The following is an 18,929-nucleotide window of genomic DNA, read 5'->3' on the forward strand; positions in this document are numbered from 1 at the left end:
GAAGTTACATATTTAGTCTTCAGGATAAATGCTAAAGCTTTACATCCTTTGGAGGATAAAGTTAAAGCCATAAAGGAAGTACTTTAGCCTAAAAATGTGTCTCAAGTAAAATCATTCCAAGGAACGGTAAACTTATAGTAGATTCTTGAAAAGTGTATTTACAATCTTGGCCCCACTGCACCAGCTTTTGAAGAAGCGCCAGTGTTAGACATAGGGGAAAGCCCAGATGGAAGTGTTTACAAAATGAAGCAGGCACTGAGTTTGGCATCAGAATGACACTGTGTTTGGGTGGCATTCTTACCATCATGGAAGCAATGGGCAATGGCAGCACTGCCAGGCTGATCTGCAGGATACTGTCTTTTCTTTCACTGCAGCGCAGATGGAGACCCCCAATATCTTTGTTTTGCAATGGATGCTCAGACAGAGGCCATGAAATTCCTGGCTGCCTTTTAGGGTCAGGTTGCTACCATTCAGTCTGCTGTCATTATGGATGCTGATCTCATTGCTCACCAAGGCATGCAGGCTCTCACAGCAGTCCAGCAACCTATGCTGCTCAGATTGAGAATGCTGACATGCTGTCTCAAGAGATAGCAGTTGTTTGGCAGAGCACACTGTCCTCTCTCAGGATGACAGCATTCATGCTTCCACCAGTGCCACTCTATCAAAGTGCTTGCTGATGCCTCTCAGCCAGCCTGCCAGCCCTGGCTGCTCCTACTTATGCTGAATTGGTGCAGCCTGAAGTCTAACTTCTTTGATGGTCAGCAACCATCTACCAGCCCATGCTGCAGTCATTGGGATAGAACTGTGCAGGATCAATAGGCCAGATAAGGGCACCCACAGGATAGACACTAAGGAAATTTTTTGTATTATTGATGTATTGCTGGATAAATCTGTTATGTGCTGGTTATTCTATTTGTCTTTATTGAGTAATGGATACCAAGTGAACTTTGCAATGGAGAATGGGAAGAAGATGTCTTGTAAGGGATGGTGGGTCCATGTTGGGAGTGGGAAAGTTCCTTATAGCTGAGGTAAAGCTTCACCATATGATGTCTCTTGCTCTGTCCAGTTGCAGTTGGTCCATGTGATCTCCTTTCTTCCTTCTCCATTGTTTCCTTCACCAGATGTGGCTGTGGAGAACACTGGGTTACAGGGTTGTAAACTGGACAGTATTGCAGTTGACAAGGAGGATGTGCTAGTTATTCTTGAGGGTTTGAAAATAGATAAGTCCCCTGGGCCGGACAGGATCTACCCTAGGATTCTCTGGGAGGCAAGGGAGGAGATTGCAGAGCCTCTGGTTTTGATCTTCAGGTCGGCGTTGGTCACTGGTATAGTGCCAGAAGATTGGAGGATAGCGAATATTGTCCCATTGTTTAAGAAGGGGAACAGAGACTTCCCCGGGAATTATAGACCGGTGAGTCTTACTTCTGTTGTGGGTAAGGTTTTAGAAAAAATTATTAGGGATAGGATTTATAGTTATTTGGAGAGTAATGAAATGATTAGAGGTAGTCAGCATAGTTTTGTGGCGGGTAGGTCGTGCCTTACTAACCTTATTGAGTTTTATGAGAAAGTGACCAAAGAGGTGGATGGGGGTAAGGCAGTTGACGTGGTATATATGGATTTTAGTAAGGCGTTTGATAAGGTTCACCATGGAAGCCTTCTGCAGAAATTGCAGATGTATGGGATTGAGGGTGATTTAGGAAATTGGATTAGGAATTGGCTGGCGGATAGGAGACAGAGGGTAGTGGTTGATGGTAAGTATTCGACATGGAGTTCGGTTACGAGTGGTGTGCCTCAAGGATCTGTTTTGGGGCCACTGCTGTTTGTAATTTTTATAAATGATCTGGATGAGGGTATAGCTGGGTGGGTTAGTAAATTTGCTGATGACACCAAAGTCGGAGGTGTGGTAGATAGTGAGGAAGGGTGTCTTAGTTTACAGGGAGACTTGGTCAAGTTGCAGAGCTGGGCCGAGAGGTGGAAGATGGAGTTTAATGCGGAAAAGTGTGAGGTAATTCACTTTGGCAGGAATAATGGATGTGTAGAGTATAGGGCTAACGGTAGGACTCTGAATAGTGTGGATGAACAGAGGGATCTAGGTGTATGTGTACATAGATCACTGAAAGTTGGGAATCAAGTAGATAGGGTTGTTAGGAAGGCATACGGTGTCTTGGCGTTTATTGGTAGGGGGATTGAATTTAGGAGCCGCAGTGTCATGTTGCAACTGTACACAACTCTGGTGCGTCCGCACTTGGAGTATTGTGTTCAGTTCTGGTCCCCACATTATAGGAAGGATGTGGAGGCTTTGGAGAGGGTGCAGAGGAGGTTTACCAGGATGTTGCCTGGTATGGAGGGGAGGTCCTATGAGGAGAGACTGAGGGATTTGAGGTTGTTTTCATTAGAAAGAAGGTGGCTGCGAGGGGACCTTATTGAAACATATAAGATGATCAGAGGTTTGGATAGGGTGGACAGTGATAGCCTTTTTCCTCGGATGGAGAAAGCTAGCACGAGGGGGCATAGCTTTAAATTAAGGGGGGGTAGTTATAGGACGGATATCAGGGGTAGGTTCTTTACCCAGAGGGTGGTGAGGGATTGGAATGCCCTGCCTGCTGCAGTTGTAAATGCGCCTAGTTTGGGGGCGTTTAAGAGATCCGTGGATAGGTTTATGGATGGAAAGGGTTTGGTTTAGGTTAGAGGGTCATTGTTTTTTAACTGGTCGGCGCAACATCGTGGGCTGAAGGGCCTGTTCTGCGCTGTAATGTTCTATGTTCTAAATCCCACAATGTCTATCTTACAAAGGTTCCTTTCTCTTCCTGCCAATTCTACAGAAGGCTCAAACCTGAAACGTTGACCAACTCTTCTGTTTCATTTTCTACTCTTATTTTGGATTTCCAACCATTATGCTTTTCCTTCTACGTTTTAAAACTCTTTATCCATGAGCTGTAGCTTTGCACTTAGTTCCTATCCACTCTATCTTCAACACTGCAGCCAGGGAGTTGGACTCTGATATGATTGTTTGCAGCGTCTGGATTCAGAGAGAGGGCTTGTGAGCAAACCACTGTGTTTACGAAATAACATCCAACAACCCTGGTAGCAGAAACCTGGAACAAGTTTCACACAAGCTAAAATTCCCAGCTGGAGGAGATTAAACTGTAGAATTTGCAGAGGCAAGCATCATTATTGGTATTTAGCCACTTTCAAAGATGCCTTAAATAAGTTTGTGACATGGAGATGCTGGCGTTGGACTGGAGTAAACACAGTAAGAAGTCTCACAACACCAGGTTAAAGTCCAACAGGTTTATTTGGTATCAAAAGCCACTAGCTTTTGGAGTGCTACTCCTTCATCAGGTGAGTGGGATTTCAGTTCACAAACAGGGCATATAAAGACACAAACTCATTTTACAAAATAATAGTTGGAATGCGAGTCTTTACAGATAATCAAGTCTCAAGGGTACAGACAATGTGAGTGGAGAGAGGTTAAGCACAGGTTAAAGAGATATGTATTGTCTCCAGACAGGACAGTTAGTGAGATTTTGCAAGCCCAGGCAAGTCATGGGGGTAACAGATAGTGTGACATGAACCCAAGATCCTGGTTAAGGCCGTCCTTGTGTGTGGAACTTGGCTATCAATCTCTGCTCAGTGACTCTACGCTGTCATGTGTCATGAAGGCTACCTTGGAGGACGCTTACCCGAAGATCAGAGGCCAAATGCCTGTGACCGCTGAAGTGTTTCCCAACAGGGAGAGAACAGTCTTGCCTGATGATTGTCGAGCGGTGTTCATTCATCCATTGTCGTAGTGTCTGCATGGTCTCCCCAGTGTACCACGCCTCGGGACATCCTTTCCTGCAGTGTATCTGGTAGACAACGTTGGCCAAGTTGCAAGGTGTGTACCGTGTACCTGGTGGATGGTGTTCTCACGTGAGATGATGGCATCCACGTCAATGATCCGGCAACTTAAATAAGTTCCACATGATACTTTCCCATTGAGTTTATTAGCACATTAAATGTACAGTTGGAAATGCAGAAGTTGAACCCCATCTTTGATTGTCCCAGAGTTATAAAGAAGATAAAAATCCTTCTGTACGCCAATTTATTAGTGAACTACTTGCAAAACTCTCCAATAGTTCATGTGTGTTGGATGATACAATATTTTATTGTATTTGCTTACAGAGGAAATATTTCATGGTCAAAGATCTCAACAAGAAAGTTGATGTCCTTCTTACCATGAGTAATTATGGGGCACCAAACTTTCACCAGACTCACCTTGGTTATCCAGTGTATGGCATGGGACAGCCAACAATGAAAGGATTCTGCAAAGTATTGCAAAGACTGAAGGAGGAAGGACATCAGGTGAGAAATGCATTCAGTGCTAACCAGTGCTCCTCTCTCACATGTGACTGGTATAATAGTTGGCACCTCAAGTACTAGACTGAAATGAGCAGACTCATAAATGATGAGGACAGATGTTTTTGGCAGTGCTGTGATTATATTACAGATTGGCTGAAGGCAAACATCCAGCAGACATCTACCCTCTGCCAAGTGTCTCATCACATCTGTCTTGTCCTAGCTGGGTGCTGTTTCTCTATTCTTTGCCCATAGATTTCATTATCTGTCTCAACAAGTTGGCTGTTCTTTTATTTTTGCTTAGTGCTTTTCCCCTCCTGTGAACCAAGAGAGATACAATATTTCCCTTGTATACAACTGTTTAGTGATTCCACTTCTTTAAGTTTGAACAATGGTGAGGTAGTCACTGGTAAGGTAGCCAAATGGATACAAAATTGGCTTGATGACAGAAGACAGAGGGTGGTTGTAGAGGGTTGTTTTTCAAATTGGAGCCCTGTGACCAGTGGTTGCCTCAAGGATCGGTGCTGGGTCCACATTTATATTAACGATGTGGATGAAAATTTAGTAGGCATGATTAGTAAGTTTGCAGATGACACCAAGATTGATGGTATAGTGGACAGTGAACAGATTATCTAGGATTGCAACAGGATCTTGATCAATTGGGCCAGAGGGCTGACGAATGGCAGATGGAGTTTAATTTAACTAAATGTGAGGTGATGCATCTTGGTCGATCGAACCAGGGCAGGATTTACTCAGATAATGGCCTTGGGGAGAGTTAGAGAACAAAAGATCTAGGGGTACAGGTTCATAGCTCCTTGAAAGTGGAGTCACAGGTGGATAGAATGGTGAAGAAGGCATTCAGCATGCTTGGTTTCATTGGTCTCATTGAATATCGGAGTTGGGATGTCTTGTTGAAATTGTACGAGACAATGGTAAGGCAACACTTGGAATATTGTGTACAGCTCTGGTCACCCTATTATAAAAAGGATATTATTAAACGAGAAAAATTGCAGAAAAGATTTACTAGGATGTTACTAGGACTTGAGTTATAAGGAGAGGCTGGATAGACTGGGACTTTTTTCTCTGGAATGTAGGAGGCTCAGGAGTGATCTTATAGAGATCTATGAAATGATGAGGGACATAGATCAGCTAGTCAACATCGTTTCTCAAAAGTAGGGAAGTCTAAAACTATAGGACGTAGGTTTAAGGTGAGAGGGGAGAGATACAGAAGTATCAGATGGGCAATCTTTTCACACAGAAGGTGATGAGTGTCTGGTTCAAGCTGCCAGATGTAGTAGTAGAGGTGGGTACAATTTTGTCTTTTAAAAAGCGTTTAGACAGTTACATAGGGAAATGCATATACAAAGAACAAAAACAAAAAAAATTACAACACGGGAACAGGCCCTTTGACCCTCCAAGCCTGCTCCGACCATGCTACCCGACTTAACTAAAACCCATTACCCTTCCGGGATCCATATCCTTCTATTCCCATCCTATTCATGTACTTGTCAAGATGCCCCTTAAAAGTCACTACCATATCCACTTCCACTACCTCTCCCATCAAAGTGTTCCAGGCACTCTGTGTAAAAAATCTGCCTTGTACATCTCCTTTAAACCTTGTCCCTCGCACCTTAAACCTATGCCACCTAGTAATTGACTCTTCCACCCGGAAAAAAGCTTCTGACTATCTACTCTGTCCATGCCTCTCAATCTTGTAGACTTCTATCAGGAGGATAGAACCATAGAACTATAGAACATTACAGCGCAGAAACAGGTCTTTTGGCCCTTCTTGGCTGTGCCGAACCATTTTTCTGCCTAGTCCCACTGATCTGCACCTGGACCCTATCCCTCCACACCCCTCTCATCCATTTACCTGTCCAAGTTTTTCTTAAATGTTAAAAGTGAGCCCGCTTTCACCACTTCTTCTGGCAGCTCTTTCCATACTCCCACCACTCTCTGTGTGAAGAAGCCCCCCCTAATATTCCCTTTAAACTTTTCCCCCTTTACCCTTAACCCATGTGTTCTAGTTTTTTACTCCCCTAGCCTCAGTGGAAAAAGCCTGCTTGCATTCACTCTATCTATACCCATCATAATTTTATACACCTCTATCAAATCTCCCCTCATTCTTCTATGCTCCAGGGAATAAAGTCCTAACCTATTCAACCTTTCTCTGTAACTCAGTTTCTCAAGTCCCAGCAACATCCTTGTGAACCTTCTCTGCACTCTTTCAACCTTATTAATATTCTTCCTGTAATTAGGTGACCAAAACTGTACACAATACTCTAAATTCAGCCTCACCAATGTCTTATACAACCTCACCATAACATTCCAACTCTTATACTCAACACTTTGATTTATAAAGGCCAATGTACCAAAAGCACTCTTTATGACCCTATCTACCTGTGACACCAGGTCAAGGGATATGGGCCAAACGCGGGCAAATGGGACTAGCTTAGGGATTAAAAAAAGGGGTGGCATCGACAAGTTGGGCTGAAGGGCCTGTTTCCATGCTGTAAACCTCTGTGACTCTATGACTCTAATCATTATCACTGTAAGTGAATAATTACATTTTCCATATCGTTGATGAGTTTCAGTCCTAGCGTAAGACCAAAGCTGAATTGACAATTTCTGGCTAAATGTTTCTATAATGTTTAGCAGGTGGGCAGAGAAAATTCACTAAAGAGGGGTACAGTGAAAAAATGGAAAATATGCTTAAGATGGAATTGGCCAGGTAGCATAAACGCCAACAGTGTTATTCTGCTGATATCAGTGAATTTGAATGTTTTAGGGCTTTTTCAGATCATATTGACAATGAGTAGATCTTGTTGTAGCCTGCAATAATAGTTTGTGGTTTGATTATTGATTATTGACAGCTGTACATTCATCAGTTTAAACCCCAATCTCTGAAATTCCTCTCTATGTCTCATCCTCTCTCTTCCTTTGTGCTGGCCCTTAAAATTGGCCTCTTTGACAAAGCTGCTTGTTACATGCCTCATTGCTCCTCGTATGTCTCACTGTCAAATTATTTCTGAGACTGTATGAAATACAACGGGACATTTTACAGCATTAATGATGCCATATTAATACAAATTCTTGATGTTCTACCTGGCAGGGTTGCTTTCTGTACTTTCCTCCTAGAGGCAATGATCACTGGGAATAGTAATTCCTCGAATTAAAAATTTACAATCAAGTGATTAAATGTCAAGGAGCAGAGGATCTCAAATTGCTCTACTGATAGCTTATCTCGTGGCTTGAGTTCAATGACTGGCCATTGCAGGCCACGATTTAAACCACTCGTGATCATTGCCTGCTCATTGCAACCAGTAAACTGACTGAGAACTAAGCTCAGGCCAAGGATTTGTAGGATAGTGATTCTTTTGCAGAAACTCATTGAACTTTTTGGTTGAAAGCTCTTTCCTTGGCAGCCACTCCACTTATGTCAAACACATCAGTTCAGCTTGGATAATTACACAATGTTTAAAACCCTGACCATGACCCCAACAACTATGAAATCCACTAGATGTGAAAATATGTTTTTTTTGAACCACTTTCAAACTTTATCATAATAAATGCAAATTACTGCAGAGGAATCATAGAAACCCTACAGTGCAGAAAGAGGCCATTGGGCCCATCGAGTCTGCACTGACCACAATCCCACCCAGGCCCTATCCCTGTAGCCCTACACATTTACCCATTAATCCCTCTAACCTATGCATCTCAGGACACTAAGGGGCAATTTTAGCATGGCCAATCAATCTAACCCACACATCTTTGGACTGTGGGAGGAAACCGAAGCACCCAGAGGAAACCCACGCAGGTACGAGGAGATTGTGTGAACTCCACACAGACAGTGACCCAAGGTCCCTGGGGCTGTGAATGCCACCCCACTGGAAATCTGAAATAAAGCAGAAAATAATGGGTAAGCTCAGCAGGTCTGACAACATATGTGGAGAGAGAAACAGAGGTAATCACTTGAGACCGTATGATTCTTATTCAGAGCTAAAGAGAGGAGATATGTGATGGATTTAATACTGTTCAAGAGGAAGTGGAGCAAAGTAGATAGGTGGGAACTAGGAGAGATATCACAAAGATGTTGTGGGCACAAGACAAAAGGAGTGTTAATGATAGTATTAAAGATCAAAGAAGGTGGTGATAGTAACATAAAGGTAAGATGCAGAATGTGCTAATAGAACAAAGGTTGGTGTTCTGTGAAATCAAAAATTTAAGAACAAGTGACAGACGGCCGTGTTGGGAGATGGGAGAGAACTGATGTTGGGAGACAAGAAAAATAAGTAAAATTAAATAAATTAAAAAGAAGGGAATTTTAAAAAGGGATCAAGGTGGAAGAGAGAGTTCATAATCTGAAGTTATTGAATTGTAATTGCACCCAATTATCCTCCAGCAGGCATTACCATACACTAACCTTAGCTGGAGGGGATGTGAATATTGTTGTGCATGGGGGAGGGCCCTCGGTACCTCGCTACTGCTATCCCAAATTCAGGTGCATGTTACTTATTGACTTTGTACTTACAATCGAGGTGCTTAAAACCATCAGTACCAGTTCCAGGTGCCATGCAGGGCCTCTGAATTACTGAAGCTGCCATGGCATCCCTAGAATCATGATGTGGATGTGCCGGCGTTGGACTGGGGTAAACACAGTAAAAAGTCTGACAACACCAGGTTTTAGTCCGACCGATTTATTTGATAGTAAACTCTGACAACACCAAGTTTTAGTCCAACCGATTTATTTGATAGTAAACTCACAAGTTTACTATCAAATAAATCGGTTGGACTAAAACCTGGTGTTGTCAGACTTTTTACTATCCCTAGAATCAAGCAGACACTGGATATCCCCTCCACACAATGTCCAGAGGCACTACAGCGGCGGCTCATATTCCCTGACCCCCACACAGATGTGGGCCCAGGTGCCAACATGCATGCAAAGTTCAGGTAGGAGCCAAACTTGTTTGCACCAGGGCACCATCACATTGTGCTGCATATTGAGTTATTATCACTGCCCTACCTACAACAGTAGCTTGCCAACACAGCTCAGCCAGGCTCGCCACTCGTCACCAACTGCCAATCAGAAAAGCGCCCATTTATTCCAACTCTCTGCTTCCTGTTAGATAGCCAATCCTCAATATGTCTTTAACTGGGACACTGGCTCTTTGTATTGGCTGAAGTCTTTGGCGATGCCTAACCTCCAGAGAGTTCCACAACAGCGCCTTAAACTCCCCTATCGTATCTGTCTGCACCAGCACTTCTGATAGCGCGTACCAGATATCTACACTCTCTGAATAAAAAAACTTACCGCTCACATCTCCTTTGAACTTTCCCCTCTCACCTTAAGTGCATGCCAACTAATATTAGACAACTTAACTGTAGGACGAAGATTCTGACTGCCAACACTATCCACGCCACTCATAATTTTATAGACTTTTATCAGGTCTCCTCTCAGCCTCCACTGCTCCAGAGAAAACAATCCTAGTTTGTCCAGCCTCTCCCTAAAGCTTATACCCCCTAATCCAGGCAGCATCCTGGTAAACCTCTTCTGCACCCTCTCCAAATCCTGTACGTCCTTCCTGTAATGAGAGGTGACCAGAATTGAAAGAAATACTCTTAACCAGCCTAACTAAAATTTTGTAAAGCTGCAACATGAAAATGGTTAGGAAGAAACAGCAGCAAAGAGAAACTGTTCAGGTCATTTTTTTTTACAAAGAACTGGCATAAGCATGATGGGCCCAATGGCTTTCTGCTGCTCCCAAAACTTTTATGGATGAATGACAGCTTATGGCCTACTCACTGGACAACATGGAAATTTGATGAGCTGGAGACTGAATGTAGAATTATTTTGCCAAAAGCTCCATATTGTTTAACTGAACGTTCTTTACATGTGTTATTGTTGAATGAATACTCTTTAAGACTTGAATATATATTTATAAAAAACAATTTTCTTCACATTCATCTAAAATTCCTTTTTCCAAACCTTCAAACTCCAGGAAATCATTTGCTTCAATGTTCGAGAGGAACCTATCATTTTGTTTCACCAAGATGATGATTTTATTCCTTACACCCCACGTGATCACAGTGACCTGCAGGAAAACCTCTATAGCCTGACTCCAAGAAGTCAAGTGGAAAATCTGGAATTAATCATTAAAAAGGAGGTATGACATTTTCCAAAGTTCTCCAAAGTTCACTAAGTGTCACTTGATATCTGTCAGTTACGTTGATTATGCAATTGTGAATTGAATTTAACTACTTTTTGGCTATCAGTAAAGTGAAGCTTTTAAAGCTTTTACTATTAATTGCATCTTATTGATCTAGTGGGACGCAATCTCTAATTGTTGACTTGGTCTACACAGCGATGATCACTGTACTATTCCTGAAATCTGAAATGTAATTTGTAGTATGTGCATGTTGCTGGCAAGGCCGATATTTATAATTCATCCCTGGTCACCTTGAGAAAGTACTGTTGGACCAGCCTCTTGAATTGCTGCAGTCATTCTTTATTGCAGTTTGATACAACTCTGTGGCTTTTGAGGTCACTTCAGATGGCAATTAAGGGTCAATCACATGAACTGGAATCATATATAGGCCAGACCTAATAAGATGAGCTGGCTTCCTTCCCTAATGGACATTGGTTGGAATGTAGGAACAGGAATAGGTCATTTAGCCCCTTGTACCTTCCTGCTGACCTGTCATCCACAAAGCTGCCTTTGCCCCATACCTTAATCCATTTGGTTAATGAAAACCTAACTCACCTGGTTAGGTTGATTGGCCATGCTAAACTGCTGCTTAGTCCTAGGATGTGGACGTTAGAGGGATTAGTGGGGTAAATATGTGGGGTTATGGGAGTAGGGCCTGGGTGGGATTGTGGTCGGTGCAGACTCGATGGGCTGAATGATCTTCTACACTGTAGAGATTCTCTGATTCTATGATTTAAAACTTGATGTAGCTTCAGTTGCTGTTTGCAATGTTTGATTCCCCAAATTTCAATCAATCTTTGTGTGAAGAAGTGTATCCTAAATTTACTTCTGAAAGGTATCTCTCTAATTTTTACACTATACCTCCTGACCTAGGGCTAGATTTTGACTATGTAGGCAGGTAGCTCAAAGTAGCAAATCTCCCAGTTTGCTGGGCCTTGGTTAAAAATGTTCCAAATTTTGAGGTTTTCACTCCAAGGAAGTGGGTATGGGGCAGGTGTGGAATGGAGTTGGACCTGCCAAAACCAGAAATACATGTTAGTAGGGCATGGTGGGGTGGTACACAAGCAGATTAGAAGGCCCATCATTGTCATGGATGCATTAGAAGATCTTATATTCTCTAGTCCTTAGCCCAACATCCCTTTATGCCTCTCCCCCAAGGACTTTTATATCCCTATTCCAACTCACTGCAGTTCATGCTTCGCGCCCACCGGTATAGCCCCTCATAGTCCCATGCCAATTTATCTAGTATCCACCATGAGTAGATATCAGGATCCATTAGAAGACGAAAAAACTAAACTTCAAAAAATCAAATATAGAGCTCTCACCGTACAGATTTGATAATGAAACAAACACCTTCTCATGATTAGGAATATGAAAAAAAGTTTGTTTTTTATAAGCTTTATTGTTTTTCTCATGAAAACAATAAATCTTATAAAAAACATACTTCTTTTCATATTCCTAATCATTTAATAGCCTCTTAGAATTGTAAATCGAAGTGCGAAATTTGAACATTCCTGCTGAGATAATTGTAGTTTTTGAAATCCTGTCAAGCTTTCACGATGAACAGCACTTAGGGGAATGTCAACAAAGAACATTATTGAAGTGTTAGAACAAATTCTATACCAATTGTCTTGCCAATCAAAACAGGCTAGCAGAAATGTTTTTTAATAATCATTGTCAGTTGTAGCCAGTTTTGTTTTACAGTATTGCAAAACAATACTGTTTGGCGGCATAGAACATAGAACATTACAGCGCAGAACAGGCCCTTCGGCCCACGATGTTGCGCCGACCAGTTACAAAACAATGACCCACTAACCTAAACCAATCGCTTTTTGTCCATAAACCTATCCACGGATCTCTTAAACGCCCCCAAACTAGGCGCATTTACAACTGCAGCAGGCAGGGCATTCCAATCCCTCACCACCCTCTGGGTAAAGAACCTACCCCTGACATCCGTCCTATAACTACCCCCCCTTAATTTAAAGCCATGCCCCCTCGTGCTAGATTTCTCCATCAGAGGAAAAAGGCTATCACTATCCACCCTATCTAAACCTCTAATCATCTTATATGTTTCAATAAGATCCCCTCTTAGCCGCCTTCTTTCCAGCGAAAACAACCCCAAATCCCTCAGCCTCTCCTCATAGGACCTCCCCTCCATACCAGGCAACATCCTGGTAAACCTCCTCTGCACCCTCTCCAAAGCCTCCACATCCTTCCTGTAATGTGGGGACCAGAACTGCACACAGTACTCCAAGTGCGGCCGCACCAGAGTTGTGTACAGTTGCCACATAACGCTGCGACTCCTAAATTCAATCCCCCTACCAATGGTGGCACAGTGGTTAGCACTGCTGCTTCACAGCTCCAGGGACCTGGGTTCGATTCCCGGCTCGGGTCACTGTCTGTGTGGAGTTTGCACGTTCTCCTCGTGTCTGCGTGGGTTTCCTCCGGGTGCTCTGGTTTTCTCCCACAGTCCAAAGATGAGCGGGTTAGGTTGATTGGCCATGTTAAAAAAATTGCCCGTTAGTGTCCTGGGATGTGTAGATTAGAGGGATTAGTGGGTAAATGTGTAGGGGTATGGGGATAAGGCCTGGGTGGGATTGTGGTCGGTGCAGACTCGATGGGCTGAAGGGCCTGTTTCTGCACTGTAGGGTTCTATGTTCTGTGTTCAAATGGGGGATATTTAAAAAATGCTTCAGATTATGATGGTTAAACACATTATCTGTCTTTCAAGAATGTTTATGTTTTTCTATCAATTTGTGATTCCAACACTGTGATTTAAGATCCTTGGAACAATCAAAATGAGCTCTGTTTGAATTCAGCACAAGGCTTAAATGGTTCTACTCTGAGTACAGATTTCCTGCCTACATGAGCCACATCTCAGTCCCTTTCCTATGCCAACAAAAAATTGGATTTGTTGGAAATGGAAATGGTACTTCCACATCTGGATCCTCCATGCTATTTGTAAAGGTCTTCCTGGCTCTGAAGAAATCCAGCCCATGAACTCCCTGATCAGTGAAAATAGTTCTTTACCATAATATCTTGAATATTTTGATTAAAATCACACTATAGAGCACTAAATTCCAGAGAATACAACAGCAGTTTGTGTAATCTTTCCTCATAATGGAACCTCAGTGGATAGGCATATGGATAACATTGGAATAGTTAGGTTAGAGGGTCATTAGATTGATTCCACTGGTCGGCGCAACATCGAGGGCCGAAGGGCCTGTACTGCGCTGTAATGTTCTATGTTCTAATATAACACTTGAAATCCAGGTATCAATCATGTAAACTTATGCAGCACTCCCACCAAGGCATATCTTCTGAAGATGTGGGGCCCAGAATTGCATTACACCATGTGTGGTCTAAACAGACCTTTGTTTAGCTGAAACACAATGGGTGGAAATTTCTGTACTCACACCAGTGCAACCCTGCTTGGTGTGAAACACCTGACACTTAGCAGGTAGGGCAATCTGTGTACAATGGATCAGTTGGTGTACTGCTGGCTCAGGCTCAGCTAGGATATGAAACATAGAGAAATAGGAATATTTACCCATGCGCTGTTTGCGATTCAGAACCATTTGAAAAGATGGGAATCTCATGACTATTATTGCTCATGAAGAGAAAATTTGAGTGAAGACTCAGAGTCAGGAAAAGGCTGGGAATTTGAGAGAGTCAAAACTAGAGGTACCACAGCCAATGTGCCAAGTTCATCACACAGCCTGAGGCAGCAACCAGATTTTGGACTGAGGAGGATCCAGTGACAAATAGAATTGACAATGCCATGAAGGAAATATATTATAATTCTCCACCTTGTAGAGAAAACCTAGGTCTGAACCCTGGGAAAATTCATACAAGGCAAATTAATGTTTTCTTTTCTGATACATTTAGCTGATGGATTTTGCCGCATTGAGCAACAAAACTTACTTTGTATATGATGGTACTGAGCAATTTGTCGCAGAGGCATTCCCAAGGACAATTGAGAATGAAGGCGACGTTCGTGTCTCGGAAGAGATCTATAAATGCCACACCTTTATGATGCCTTCCTTCAGGTAGTTTTATTAATTTATGTTTTGGATACAATGTTTGAGATTCACCCCCAATTTGACTCAATCTTACTTACCTTTTCCCTGACATTTTCTGCTGACACAGTTATGGGTTCTTTGCCAGTTTGCAGCTTTTGCATTGTTTAATACAGTGTCCTCCTCCAATGTCTCTATTTTGCCATACAACTATGTTGGGCTGCCCTATCTTGATTTTATTTCAATCTGCTGAATCATGACCAGGTAATCAGCCACAGTGAGCTCTCTTCCCGCTCCTGCACTCTCTCTGTAGTCCCCCAAAATTCTATCCTGTTTCTTGTCTTCATGCTACCTCTGCAACATCATCTATAAACAGAATATTGTGTTCCACGTATGACACCCCACTTTACTGCCCTACCACCTCTTTCAACTCTCCAAGGTCTCTGATTTGTCATGCTGCTTGTCTAGTCCTGGATGAGCAGAAATTTCATAGAATTACACCAAATAAACAGTATACAAACAGACCATTCAGCCCAATCCATGCTGGCATTGATACTCCACTTGAATCTTCTCAGATCCAGCTTATCCACCTCTATCAGTGTAATTTTCAAAACTCCTCTGCATCAAATGCTTATCAAGTCTCCCCTTAAATGCATCTGAACTATTAATTTCAACCATTCCCTGTCATAGCTAGTTCCATCTTCTCTCGGTAAAAACATTTCTTCTAAATTTCGTATTTCATTCCTTAGTGATTATCTTATATTTATAGTCACTACGTAAAAAAAGACCTTGGCTGGATTCTCCTACCTCGCTTGCAGCTGAGATTCCCCCCATCCCACTGCAGTGAATGGAGATTTGGCTGAGTGCCAAATACTTCTTCCTATCTCTCTCTCTCTCCCTCTCAGTTCACTCCATCAATACCTTTCATAATTTTAGTGACATCTATTAGTACACTCCTGAGCTTCCTCTTCTCTGGGGAAAGGATGCCCAGCCTGTACATATTTTTCTGACGAGTACAATCTTCTATAATGTTTTCCACCCTCTTCAGTGTTTCTCTATTCTTTCTATGATATAGTGAACAGAACTGTGCACAGCATGCCAACTGTAATCTAACTAAGCTTTGATGCAGACTTAGTAGAATTCTCTACTTTTCAATTCTGCCCCTCTAGAAGTAAACCCTATTAGTCTTGTTTTGCTTTTTTTAATGGGCTTATTAAGCTCCCTCATTTTTAGTGATTTATGCATTTGTACTCCCAAATCTTTTTGCATCTCTACACCAGTTAGATTCTTAGTTTCTAAATAATGTCAAACCTAATTATTTTTCTTTCCAAAATGTAATAACTTATCTATGTTGAAATTCATTAACCCTCAAGTGTACACATCCTGCAAGTGTGTTGATGTTTTCCTGTAATGTGTTGCAGTTCTTCGCAGTATTGTCTGTTCCCTCCAATTAGGTGCCATCTGCAACTTTGGAAATTGTCTTTTGGTCCCAAAGTCAAAATGGTTAATATAAATTGTGATATAATAAGTGGTTCCAGCACTGACCCTCTTGGAATCATAGAATCCCTGCAGTGCAGAAGGAGGCTATTTGGCCTTTCAAGCCTGCACCAACAACAATTGCACCCAGATCCAATCGCTTTAACCCTATGTATTTACTCACTAATCTCCCTGACACTAAGAGCAATTTAGCATGACCAATCATCTAACTTATAATTCTTTGGGCTGTGGGAGGAAACTGGAGCACCCAGAGGAAACGCATGCAGATATGGGGAGAATGTGGAAACCCAATTTCTACATTCCATCACACAGTAGCTATCTTTTGCCCCTACTCTCTACTTTTTGCCTTGCAAAAGCTATCTTATCCGTTCTGTTTCTTGGACCCTAACTCCATATGCTCTGACTTTATTCATTGGTTTATTATGTTGTATTTTATCGAAGGCCTGTTGGAAATCTAGCTAAACTACATTTACTACGCTGGAACCTCGTGAAAGAATTCAATGAAGTTGGTCAAATAAAACTTTCCCTTTTGAAATTGTCTGTGTGGCGTTTGTGTCCCTGTGTCTGCATAGGTTTCCTTCCACAGCCCAAAGATGTGTGGATTAGCTTGATTGGCCAAGCTAAATTAGTGCTCCTTAGTGTCAGGAGGATTAGCAGAGTAAATATGTGGGGTTGTGGGGGTGGTCTGGGTGGGAATATTGTCAGTCAGGTCATTGGGCCGAATGGCCTCCTTCTGCTCTGTAGGGATTCTATGATTTCTATGATTCTAGTTTTGGTTTTTAGATGTTTTTAGATCTTCTCAATTGGTACAGGTTTCGTTATTATTTCTCCCACATTGTTAAACCAACTGATTTTAGTTCTCTAGACATTTCCCTTGAATATAGTTGGCACTATGTCTTCTTTTAATGAATTATTCGATATGTGTAAAGGTGATAGCTTTACCTTTATTATGTCCTATTATGTCTTCACTATTTTCCTTTAAAATGTGCAGATCTGATCCTTGTGATCTGGGGTTTTATCTTTCAGTTTGACTAGTTTATTCATTATTTCTCCTAATTTTAATTTGAATATGGTTATATTATTTCTGGTCTACCATTGTGACATTCATCTGATCTGTCTCTCTGATAAATGTTGAAGCAAAGTAATTAGTAGATACTTTTGCCATGTCACTATCACTGTGTGTGATTTTATTGTGTACATCCCTTCATGGCTGTATTCCCATCCTGACTCTTTATTAACCTGTATATAGAATATTTTACAATTTTGTTTTATATTCCTTGATAAATGACTCAGTTGGCAGTGTGCTGGTGTCCGAGTCAGAAATTGTTGAGTTCAAACTCCACTCCAGGACTTGAGTGTCTAATCTTTACTGACCTTCCAGTGTGAGGAAGTCCTGCATTGTATAAGGTGGATGTGATGTTAAACTAAGACCTACCTCGTTCAGGTCAATGGCAAAAATCTCAGAGCACCTAAGAGTACAATGGGAGTTCTCCTGATATATCAACCCACATTCCTGTTTTAATTAGCATCATTAAAAACAGACTGACTGATCATTGTTGTGTAGGGGACCTTGTGTAATTTTTCTTATATAACAATCAGAGTAATGCAATGTGAAACACTTCAAAAATGATTAACTGCAACTTTATTTGGGTGTGTAAATAAAACACACAATTGGCCAAATGTAGCTTACTATATTAATAAATGCTCTTATATTGTTTCCCAGATATAAACGGTTACCTTTGCCTGTTGATACTGCACTGGAAGAAGCAGACTTAGATGCCTTCATTAGTACAATCAGGGTAAGTCAATGCATTTAAAAAGGATAAAGAGAAATGTGATCAAATAAATAATGGTTTCATTTATTTTAGTTAGGCTGGTTGCCAGACATGAAGTGATTAAAGATCTCCAGATGTCTCCGGCACAAAGAAATTACTACCTCGCCAGATGTTGCAGGGTGAAAGATTAAACTTCACCAGATGTTCCAGGCTCAGAGATTGCAATCTCACCAGATGTTCTCAGTTGAAAGAAGTTGAACCCTGCCAGATGTTCAGGCACTTCGGGATTAAGTATCTGCTGCAGGTCTTCATTCTGTTAGGCAAAAACAAAATTCAGAAAAGGTGCTAAAACTTTTCTCCAAATACAACATTGCAATCTAAGCAATTAACTGAATTTGTACCCCAGAAAAAGATGCATTATGACTTACCATCCCATTTTCAAGATAATAATGGTCACCATTGTAACTTCTCACCACAGTAGGGTGACTGAGGAATGCAGCTCACTTGTTTATGCAAATTGCAGTCACATTACACCAGTGTGATCCTGATTGAACCTGTATCCTGTTAATTGTATAAATTAAGGTTATGGGCAGAATTTTACAAGATTTTTTCTCAGTGTTGGGTGGGTGTGAGACTGGGAGAGTTCCAGATCCATTTTTTGGCACATTTTCAGGCCCAATCTTTTGCACTCTGTCTTTAAAATTTTGGGTGAGTCTGTTTCTTGCTACAGTAGGTAATAGGCAGGGCTTAACATGCTGGACAGTCTGTAGAGGGAGCTATTGTGCATGAGTAGATCTCTGATGGAGCATTAACAGTAGCAGGGGTTTGACAGACAAGAGAGAGCTGTCAGGCCCCTGCTCCTGCAGGCAGCCTCAACTAGCTCCCATCCCCTCCCGCAAAACCAGTGGTTATTGCCCAGGTGCCAGGCTGGTATTGCCAAGGTGCCAGAGAGGCACTGCCCAAGGGGCACCCTTGCCTTGCCCTCAGCCTCCCAGGGGTACCTCAATGGCCTCCACTTGCGAGGCCAACACAACTGTTCCTGATTCATGGGGAGTAGGTGTTTTCCTCGCTGGACAGAACCTCTTTCAGCGAGG

General features: G+C 42.0%; 1 protein-coding gene across 4 annotated transcripts in view; it reads left to right on the forward strand.

The window, feature by feature from the left end:
- The first annotated feature begins 4,178 nt into the window (after window positions 1-4,178).
- The window catches only part of LOC145342936 (paladin-like), a 144,402-nt gene continuing 129,651 nt past the window's right edge, over window positions 4,179-18,929 (forward strand). For all 4 annotated transcript variants that reach the window (XM_080188568.1, XM_080188569.1, XM_080188572.1 and 1 more), the window contains exons 1-4: window positions 4,179-4,344; window positions 10,338-10,502; window positions 14,433-14,593; window positions 17,784-17,859. In XM_080188568.1, the coding sequence (XP_080044694.1) occupies window positions 4,219-4,344; window positions 10,338-10,502; window positions 14,433-14,593; window positions 17,784-17,859 (528 nt within the window). In that variant the 5' untranslated portion in view covers window positions 4,179-4,218. The remainder of the gene's footprint in view (window positions 4,345-10,337; window positions 10,503-14,432; window positions 14,594-17,783; window positions 17,860-18,929) is intronic.

Source organism: Carcharhinus amblyrhynchos, chromosome 5, assembly GCF_965287045.1.
Source record: "Carcharhinus amblyrhynchos chromosome 5, sCarAmb.v2.hapA, whole genome shotgun sequence".
NCBI lineage: Eukaryota > Metazoa > Chordata > Chondrichthyes > Carcharhiniformes > Carcharhinidae > Carcharhinus > Carcharhinus amblyrhynchos.